At 43.5% G+C, this 10,117-nt stretch overlaps 1 protein-coding gene across 1 annotated transcript in view; it reads left to right on the top strand.

The window, feature by feature from the left end:
- The first annotated feature begins 1,713 nt into the window (after positions 1-1,713).
- COL24A1 (collagen type XXIV alpha 1 chain) overlaps positions 1,714-10,117 on the top strand; it is a 388,650-nt gene continuing 380,246 nt past the window's right edge. The window contains exon 1 of the mRNA XM_033225467.1: positions 1,714-2,151. Coding sequence (XP_033081358.1) covers positions 2,096-2,151 — 56 coding nt within the window. The 5' untranslated portion in view covers positions 1,714-2,095. The remainder of the gene's footprint in view (positions 2,152-10,117) is intronic.

Here is a 10,117-nt window from a genome sequence, read left to right as displayed (position 1 = left end):
TCACTGCAACCTCTGCCTCCCTGGTTCAAGCAATGCTTCTGTCTCAGCCCCCTGAATAGCTGGGATGACAGGTGTGCACCAACAAGCCTGGCTAATTTTTGTATTTTTAGTAGAGACAGGGTTTCACCATGTTGGCCAGGCTGGTCTCTAACTCCTGATCTCAGGTGATCTGCCTGCCTTGGCCTGCTCTGCTGGGATTACAGGCATGAGCTACCACACCCAGCCCAATTGTCCAGTTTTGATAACTGTAATTTGATTATGTAAGTTGTTAACACCAGGGGAAGCTGAGGGAAGTATATATAGGAACTCTGTACTATTGTGCAACTTTCTATAATCTAAAATTATTTCAAAATAAACAGTCAAAAAATTGAGGCGGGGGAACATGATGAATTTCTATATTCTTGCATTTAAAAAATTACCAAACTTGAGAGTCACATCAATTATTGTCATTCACCAAAATGATCACTTTAACCTTTATAATGTGTGTGTAATGTGGGATCCCTTTCAGCATGTGGAAGGGTCATTAGCTCTGGGAGGCACACAGGCTAGACAAGAAGAATTTGGAGAAATGATACTCAGTGATATACAGCATTCATTCAACAGATATGCCAGGTAGGTGCTAAAAACACAACTATGAACAACATAATAGATTCCTGGCTTCTTGGAGTTTCCAGTCTTATTAATAAGGAAGATAAAATCAGAACGTTTGTTTTCTGTTTTTGTTTTTGCAAACATCAGAAGGTGGATTTCTTAGTATAAGGCCATGGGGGCATAGAGACTTGTGTCAAAAGAAGAAATTTGCTACAAAAATTGGAGAAGGTATTCAAGTTGTTAAGGCGGTGGTGTGTGTGTGTGTGAGAGAGAGAGAGAGAGATGGTGTGAGTGTAGTGTGTGTGATGTGCTCTTGATGTGAACCAGTAAAACACACTTGTGGGCAGGAAAAGGCAGAAAGGTGAATTACAGGAGAAAAGTCAGTAGAAGGTCGTAAGGGGGACAGACTGAAAGGTAAGAGTGAAGGGAGGAAAGGTAGAAATGAGAACAGTTAAGGTTATTTAATAATACCACGTAGGCCACTGGCCTAACTGCAAAGAAGGCAAGAAGGTCGCAGGGTAATGAAGGCCTCCTCTAAGTGTCATTTCAGAAGGTGTGGGTGAAGAGGGTAGAGAAAAAGATTGGGGATGGGAGACACGCAAGAGGAAAACATCAAATTGGGGACTGCTGAGATGGCGAATGGAATATGAACATGGTATGGAAGGAAGGATACTAGCCGCCTACAAGTGGGGAAGGAGAGCATCCGGGTGGTACCCAGGCAGCAGCGAGCGTGTCCGGGGTGCGGCTGGCCCAGCCCGACCCCGAAGGGCTGGCGAACGGGGGCGCCTGGGACGGGCGCTGGGTCGGGGAAGGTTACGGGGGCAGAGGGGGAGGTGTGCGCTGTGTTTGGTGATGTCATTGCAAGTCAGTGAGCGGTGAAATTTAACACCGGCCGGATTTGCTTGGCTCCTCTTCTTCCAGGCAAAAGCAGCCGGCGGCAGTCAACGCCGAGCTCCTGCAGTTGCCACCGGCCCCCTCGCACCGACTTGATTTCCGAAGTGGGTGTGTGTGCTTGTTTGACAAATGTTCGGGCGCGGGCTCTTTCCAAGGACTTCCTCCCCGACTTCATCTCCTTCCCTACCCCCACCGCTTTCTCCTCCCAGGCCCAAAGCAGAGGACTCCACTGGAGTCACAGAGTCGCCTTTGAACCGCAAGTGAACTTGAGTGCTGCACTAGCAGCCAGGCTCTCGCTGCCGCCGGCGCCCCGCGGCCTCCCAGTGAGGTTTACCTCCTCGCCCGCCCTCCCCGGGGAGCGCAACCCTGGGCTCGTTCGTTATCGAGCCAGAGAGCTAGGAAGCCTGTCCTCCCCTTCGGGTGCTATTTCCTACCTCCTTCTGACTTCACCAACCCCACCCCCCAACTATTTTTTCTTGTTGCGGGTTTGGAGCATGGTTTTCATGTGATTGTTTTTTCCCTTTTTCATGGACAGTACCTGCACCCTAAGCAGTTCAGAGTTGGCTTCTGTTTTCCGTTAGCGCTTTGCTGCACGGACAAATGCATACAAATGCATTTAGGAGCCCACAGAACAAGGCGTGGAAAAGTCTCCCCCACGGCAAAAACGTAAGTAGCCCACCCGCCGGGTAGGGTAGAGGTTAGACCAACCCCTCTCTCCACCCCCTGGTTCTGCTGAGCCTGATGGAGACCTGAGGTCCGGCTCCTTGGCACTTTTTGGCTTTGGGAGTGGGCAAGTACCCGCGGTATATTCCCCTTGTCTTCTCAGCTTGTAAAATACCGTGTTTGAAAGGATGCCTCGTGCCAGCAGATCTCAGAAGTTTATGCTAAAGTGATCTTTTGGCTCGAGAGGAAAAGTTCGCTGGAGCGAGTCCCGAGGTCCAGGGCAGCGGCTCCCGAAGCTCCAGAGCTTGACTCCGACGATCTCTCTGGCTCCGGCTCCCGCCGCCCTCGCGCCCTCCTCCCCTTCTCCTCCCGCAGGGCCCTGTCGAAGTCCTGCTTCCCCGAGGTGCTTCTCAGGGCGTCCAGCCTGGCGATTACTGTGACGCTAGAGATCCCCCAGGGTCGGTGTGCGCAGCCTGGACCACTGGACACGGGCGTGAGGAAGGGTCGCCAGTTGGGGGAAGGGGGTGGCTGCAGAACCTCGGGCGTCGAGGGGTTGCTTTACCCACGGACTCAGAGGCAATATCCCCTCTTGTTAAAAGACCAACAAACATTGCCCATCAGAGCCGAGGCTGCGCCCTGATCACTGCCCTGTCACTCGGGAAGTGGCACTCGCGGCAGGGACTGGGGAGGGGAGCAGGACACGGGGGCGGGCCTGCCCCTCCTGGGGAGGTTTTGGGCGGGTCCTGACGGGCACCCCACCTCCCTTTTGGGCGCTGTACCTGCTCCCATGCCTTCACTGGGAAAAGGGCGTGGACCAGGGGTTGCACGGCTTTGGCTGGATGCCCTGGTCCCCCTGGAAGAGGTCAGTGGGTTACACAAGTTTGCTTCTGGCCCCTGGGTGAGAAGGGTGAAGCGGCTGTGGAAGTCTTCTGCAGAGAGGCTGCCCCTCAGGAGGGTAGGTGGGAGGAGGGCAGGGAACAGAATTGACCGTGTCAGCTGCGGGCAGGCGGAGGCGGGGTGCGGAGAAAGAGCGCCTTGTGGTCGTGTTTGTATGAACATGTGCTTCCCAGCCGCATGCAGCCCAGCCTGGCTGGTGTGCGCGCGCGCGCTCTCCTCGGACCCCTGGAAGCCTCGCTGCTGGGCTTCCCAGCCGACCAGATGCACCTCCCCGCACACCCCCATCCCCATTCAACAGTGAAGAGGAAACCTCCCAACCTCCTCAACCCCGTGCGGGCAGCGCGGTGCTGGAGGCTGGGGAGTCCCGGGAGCGAGTAGAGGTCAAGCTCTGCGGGTTGCCTTCTCAAAGCGGCTCACGCAGGTCGCATGGGGTTCCCAGGCAGAAGATTTCCTGCCGCTGTTCTCGATAAATATCCCTCTGTGTGGACCAGCTTGGAGAGTCGGGGATTGCAGCCGATCCTGCGAAACTGACAGATCTTCCCGCTGATCAGGGGCGGATGCAGAGAGGCTCTAGCCCCGCCAGCCTGGAGACTCCAGGAGAGGCGGATGCAGAGAGGCTCTTGCCTAGCCAGCCTCCGCATGCTGCCCTCCTGCCGCTCCCGCCCTGAGGGCTTTCCCTCTGCCATCGCGCGAGGCCCACGCTGGTGACTAACACTCCCCTTGGTAGTTGTGACCAACCTCCCGGGTTAAAGCAGATCTGCTCCTGGGTTCTGTCTTGTCTGGTTTACACTTCCCTTCCAGACGCTCCCAGAAAAGGCCCTGCATAAATTCTTGGGCAGTTTGGGGTTTGTAAATTGGGTCCAGATGATTGGGGGGAGGGAGGCAGAGAAACCAAATAGAATGGATTGCACCAGAGGAACTTCTGAAGAAAAAGTATACAACGTGGAATGGGAAGAGAACCCTTGTGCAGAGACGTGGGGATGAGTAGCAGGTTCTGGATGAAGGTGTTTGTCTCCCGTGACCACCAGAGGCCTTGCAGCCCTTGGTTATCTCATAATATCCAATTTGTTCTATTACAGGGGCCATTGGGGATGGGCTGCAGAGAATAAAGGGTGATCCATAATTACATCAGATTACAGAACTCACAGCTCCAACCACACACATACAAACTTGGGAAAGATAGTTAATGATTGGGCTGAAAAAATTGTTTCTAGAAAATCCAATTTTCATAAATAATTTGGAATTTTTCAGTTTGAAAAATAATGCCACCAACCCTTCGGAGTTTGAGGCGGGGCGTGGGGGCGGGGAGCTGGATTCGGAAGAAGTAGCTGATTTATAATGTCAGGCCACTGACATTAAACCTTAGAGTCTCTGATGAAATCCCTGAGTTTTATTTTCCTTTTGTGGTGATGTTTTGTAAGAGAGGGAGCGCTTTTTAAAATCACAGTTCTGATTAGTCACCGAAAAACATTTCCAGTTTAAAAGTGGATCTTTACAGACACTTGCTTTCATGGGGTCTTTTATATGGGTTGCCTAATGTGAATTTGTAGAATTAAAAAAAGGAAATGAAATCTGAAAGTCAGCTTTAGATATCTCAATTTGACATATTATCAGAAGGTCTCCCAGGCAGGCTATTACAGTAATTAAAGACTTTTATAACCAAAAAGAATTTTTGGAATATAAAGATCTATTTCCTAGATGGCAAGAAATTCTATTTTTTAAAGTTGCTTATCTTTGTGTTCAAATAAATTTTTAAAACAAACTGATGACTCAGGGAGAGGAAATGTAATTTATGGAAAGTACTTTAGAGTGTCATTTAGACATTCTGCTTGGTAATTTGTGAACTGCAGAATAAAAGTAAATTTTATTATGGGAATTAGAATAGCTGTGCTAGTTTCCTTGCCATGCCTTCCAACTATGACTTATTTTAGAATTTGTAACTGTAAGTGAGAACTAAAGACAATTTTATTTTCATTCTCATAAAAGGCTAACATTATTCTGTCATTCATTTATTCATCATTCATTAACATATTTATTCAACACATGTTTACTGAGCTCCAACTATGTGTCCAGTGTGGTTCTAGGCAGTAGAGGTACAATGATGGAGTATGACAGATCCACAATTGCTGCCCTCCCAATGTGACCAGTCTAACAGAGGAAATAGTAAATGAAACAACCAAGTATCATGAAATGAGAGGAAGATATATACGTGAGGGGCACCTAGCAGTCTTGGATGGGTGGGTAGGGGAGAAAAGGATAATACTGGAAGGAAAAGGCAACCAAAGGAAATGAAATCTAGACTGAGACCTTAGTAAAAAGAACATGAAATTTTCCAGACAGAAGGAACAATAAAAGGCTCACAAATGAGAGAGCACAGTGCATTTGAGGACCTGAAAGAAATGAAGTTGGCTGGAGTACACATTCTAGGGAAGAAGTGACTGGAGCTGGAGCTGGAGAGATAAACAGAGACCAAATTCTGAAAGGCCTTTAAACCATGTTTAACAACTAGAGGTTAGGGAGACTTGATTTTTCTTGATTTTGGGATCGGAGTATAGGTAGAAGATACCAGAGAATTTACGTATTTGTTGAAATGCAAGACCACCTGATAGTTTCACTGGAAGATTATCTGATTCATTAGTTCATTTGAAAATCTTTATCTAACACTAGTATGTGGCAGGAACTTTACTAAGCTAGGCAATAGATTAACACTCTCTGTGATATTACTAGGACAGACTAGTTTAGCTGTATTTTTCTTCCCTCCTACTGACTGACTCTAGACACTTTGGCTATATGAAGTTCTTAAGCTTTTATCTCCCTTGCACTGCATGAATTGCTTGAATGCTTGGAATTTAATGAAAAGCTCTACAGGTTGAGTACTGCTCATCTGAAATGCTTGAGACCAGAAGTGTTTTGAATTTTGAATTTTTTCAGATTTGGAATATTTGCATATATATATAAAATGAGATATCTTGGGGATGGGACTGAAGTCAAAACATGAAAATTCACTTACATTTCATGTACACCTTATACATATAGACTGAAGTTAATTTTATAAAATATTTTTAGTAATTTTTTGCATGAAATGAAGTTTTGACTGTGACTCATAAAGTCAGGTATAAAATGATTCCAGTATGGCATCATTTCAGCCCTCAAGACTTTTCAGATTTTGGAGCAGTTAGGACTTTGGATTTTCAGATTGGGGGTGCTCAACCTGTAGTATGCTTCACACTGGTTTAGCTGTACAACTACCACCTGAGTTGAATTAATAGTTTGAAAAATTCTTTGTAAGTAAGTTAGTGACAGTACTACTTTGCTCCCTGAATCATCCAACTTTATGTTCACTGCTGTGATTGAAAACTCTTTTTTTTTTTTTCAGTTATTTTGAGAACAAAGAACAGAAATTTACTGGATCTTAGTAGCTAGTAAAGAGCAAAATCTGTAAAGCTGTCATGACTTAAGAAGTTTTTGGCATGTAAATGTAGGGTGGTGGAGATTGTTGAAATTATTGATGTATATCACGTGTGTGTGTTTTTCAGATTTGTTCACCATTTTCAATTGGTTTAAAAGAAGGCCACCAACTCATAAAAAGTTGCCTATTTACAAGATTTTAGAAGTCCTTCCCACTATTATAAATCGAATCTATGTAGGAATGAGCATCAGTAGCCTGAAGACATATGTTATAATACCTAAGAGTCTCATGGGTACCCTAAACAAAAAAGATTCCTCGGATTACCCTAAGCAACTTGGATCCTTTGAACAAAGAGGAAGTTGAATAGCTCTAAGAATCATCTAGGAATGATGCCTGGGATGGATATTAGTCATTTACATGTTCTGAGTATGGTCTTTGGATGTCTATTTTCTGTCTTCTCCTCTTTAGGCCTTTACCCTCACATGTCTGGTTATGTTTGGACTGTGGCTGGTGTCAAACTGAAAATACGACTAGCAGCCAGACTCATGCAGAGTGTTTCTTCTTTTGTTAGATATCAATATCATGGGTTATATTTTTTGAGCCTTTATTAAGTGTTTATTACCATATTGTTGACTTCTTTTGGATATGGTCTGATTTTGTTAAATGTCTGAGTAACTATGACTCTATAACTTTGATTTAGTGACACATAGTCCACATATACAAACCAGTGAATGAAAACAAACATGCTTTGAATATTTGAAAAATGTTCATGTTTAATATACCAACTAGACTATTTGTGGGAGTAAACTAAATATATGAATGAATTAACAACTTAGTAGACTATTTTAGGTTACTTAAATAGTATTGGACCAAAACCATAGGAAGACCTTTACAATTTTGTGGTTAAACAAACCTTTTATATATATGTATGTGTATACATATATATACAAACAAACCCTTTATATATATGTATGTGTACACACACACACACACACACACATATATATGTAACATTTTGCTAAGTAATTTGTTTTTTGTCTTTTAATGCCAGTATACTAATGTGATCCCATCATACACACAAATTACAGGATTTTACATTTGGAATGTAAAACACAAAAACACAAAATTTGTATTATGTCATCACATAATAGATGAGTCAGCTAAGACCCAGAAGAGGACAAAGAACAGTTGCTTCCCTAGAGGACTCTACCTTCTACTGCTAATGTGGCAACTTGATAAGTTTTATTTGTTTAGGAAATGTATAGTAAATGTAATATCATAAGGAGAAAAATCCAAAGAAACAAACAAACCTAGTCCATTAGACATTTCCCAAGAATCTTAGATTCATTAAATACCCATTTTACACAACGATGGAGTTTGGCTCTTTATCAAATTGACTATGTCAATGAAGCTTCATCCTTACTCTGTGTACCCACTTCAAAGACAAGAAAGCTAAAATGAAAAATAGGGGGAAAAAAAAAAAAAAGAAGAAGAAGGCTTCCATATATGCTACCATAGCAGATTTTAAAAATTCTATTTCCCTTCTCTCTCTTTGGATATCTAACTAAAATTGCCTGTGTTTTATTTTAGTTTTTCCAAGTATTAAAAGAATCAAGTCCATAAGGAAAAAGCGAATTCCTCAGTCATTTGGAGATAATACTTTTGATCATTTCCTTTTAAAAAGTATTTACTGTCAATTTCATGTAACACATGGGTACACTAGAGATAAAGATGAAGACCTGCTGCTTGCTCAGATATTTACTTTCATAAAAGGTAGGACTTATAGGGGTATAATAAAGTCACAATTAATGTATCAAAAGTACCGAGATGTGGGAAAGACTCATTCCCCTTTAGAGAGGATGGGAAACTTCATGGAGCAAGTATTGATTTAATTAGGGTTTGGGTATACTTAAGAATAATAGGTGGAGACTGGGAGGGCATTTCAGACATATACAAGCTCTTCCCAGCGAATGGAGAATAACTTGGTATGACTGGAACTTTGGAGATATCAGGGTAGTGGGATCCATACTGCTGAAAAAGGAAATTGAAGCTGAATAATAAGGGCCTTGAATGCCTTGTAAGAAACCTTTCCTGTTCTTTTTCAGTTGGCTATTAGTTTTGGTTGTAACTAACAAAGAGAAAGATAATCTATTTCAGTCATTGATCTCTACCACTCAATTAGTCATCAGCTTTCATACATAGGTACATTTACGTAAGGTATGGCTCAACTGACTTGTCATAATCTCCTAGGATCACCTGTCTAAAGAAAGATGTTTGATGTACTCAGGTTTTCGTGCCTCACACCAGGAATGAACTTGTTAACATGTTTATTTCCATTTTTCTCTACTGAGGTCACTGGGGAAGTTGATGAGTTTGTTGAATTGCTAAATGAGCAGTGCAGGCTGTTGTAATCGTCATTAGTTATTTTTAAGGGAAAAGTGCCTGTTGGGTTGTTTCTATGCATCTGAGTGAGCCTGATTACCTTGGGCAGGTGAGCCATGCCTCCATTCACATTCAACTTTCTACTTAAGACAGCATAATTCAGATGCACCATCCTTCATTGACTGTAATCCTAAGTAAGCAGTTTCCTAATCTCACTGATATGTATCCTGCCAGTTATATGTTGAAATATAAGTTCGAAAGGTAAACAGCCTCCTTACTCAAGCTCTAAATCACATTAGGATACAGCCTGGAGAGCCCACACATCATTTTAATCTTGCACAATGGTCCTCAACCTTGTTTGCACATTAGAAACACTGGAAAATGTTTTAAAATGCCTGTGCTATGGACACATTAAAATCAGAATCTCTGTGGGGCAGGGAGAGAAAGATCCAATTATTAGTAGTTTTTAAAACTCCCCAGGTAGGCCAGGCATGGTGGCTCATGCCTGTAATCCCAGCACTTTGGGAGGCCGAAGTGGGCAGACCACCTGAGGTCAGGAGTTCAAGACCAGCCTGGCCAACATGGTGAAACTCCGTCTCTACTAAAAATACAAAAATTGGCTGGGTGTGGTGGCAGGTGCCTGTAATTCCAGCTACTCAGGAGGCTGAGACAGGAGAATTGCTTGAACCTGGGAAGCAGAGGTTGCAGTGAGCTGAGATCGTACCACTGTACTCCAGCCTGGGTAACAAAGAGTGAAACTCTGTCTCAAGAAAACAAAAACAAAAACGAAAACAAGACAAAACTCCTCAGGTAATTCCAGTGTGCAGCCAAGGGGTAAAAAGATCCAAACAGGCAGACTTTATATCATCTCTTGAGGGTCATTTATTTTAGAGTAGTGGTCCTCAGAATGTAGTCCCAGATCAGTAGCATCAGCACATGCAGGAAGTTGTTATAAATACATATTCTTGAGCCCTAGCCCAGACATACTTAATTAGAAATTCTGGGGGTGAGGCCCAGCGATTGTTCACAAGTCCTTCATGTGATTCTAATCACACTAAAGTTTGAAAACCACTGACCTAGTGCAGTAGAAAAGGATTTTTAAAGGGCCAAATAAAAATTCAAGGGTCATGTCATGTTATAAAATTAGATATATATGATTTAAGCAAAAGTAAAATCTATTTAGATATATTTTAATAACATTGTAAATGTAAACACAGTGAATGTTCTAAATAGTTTTTTCTCAGAGTTTGGTACACATACAATCTGCATTAGAATCACAGT

The sequence above is a fragment of the Trachypithecus francoisi genome, unplaced genomic scaffold (genome assembly GCF_009764315.1).
Source record: "Trachypithecus francoisi isolate TF-2019V2 unplaced genomic scaffold, Tfra_2.0 Lachesis_group12, whole genome shotgun sequence".
Classification (NCBI taxonomy): domain Eukaryota; kingdom Metazoa; phylum Chordata; class Mammalia; order Primates; family Cercopithecidae; genus Trachypithecus; species Trachypithecus francoisi.
Note: the sequence above shows the minus strand (reverse complement) of the source record. Positions and strands in the feature narration are given on the sequence as shown.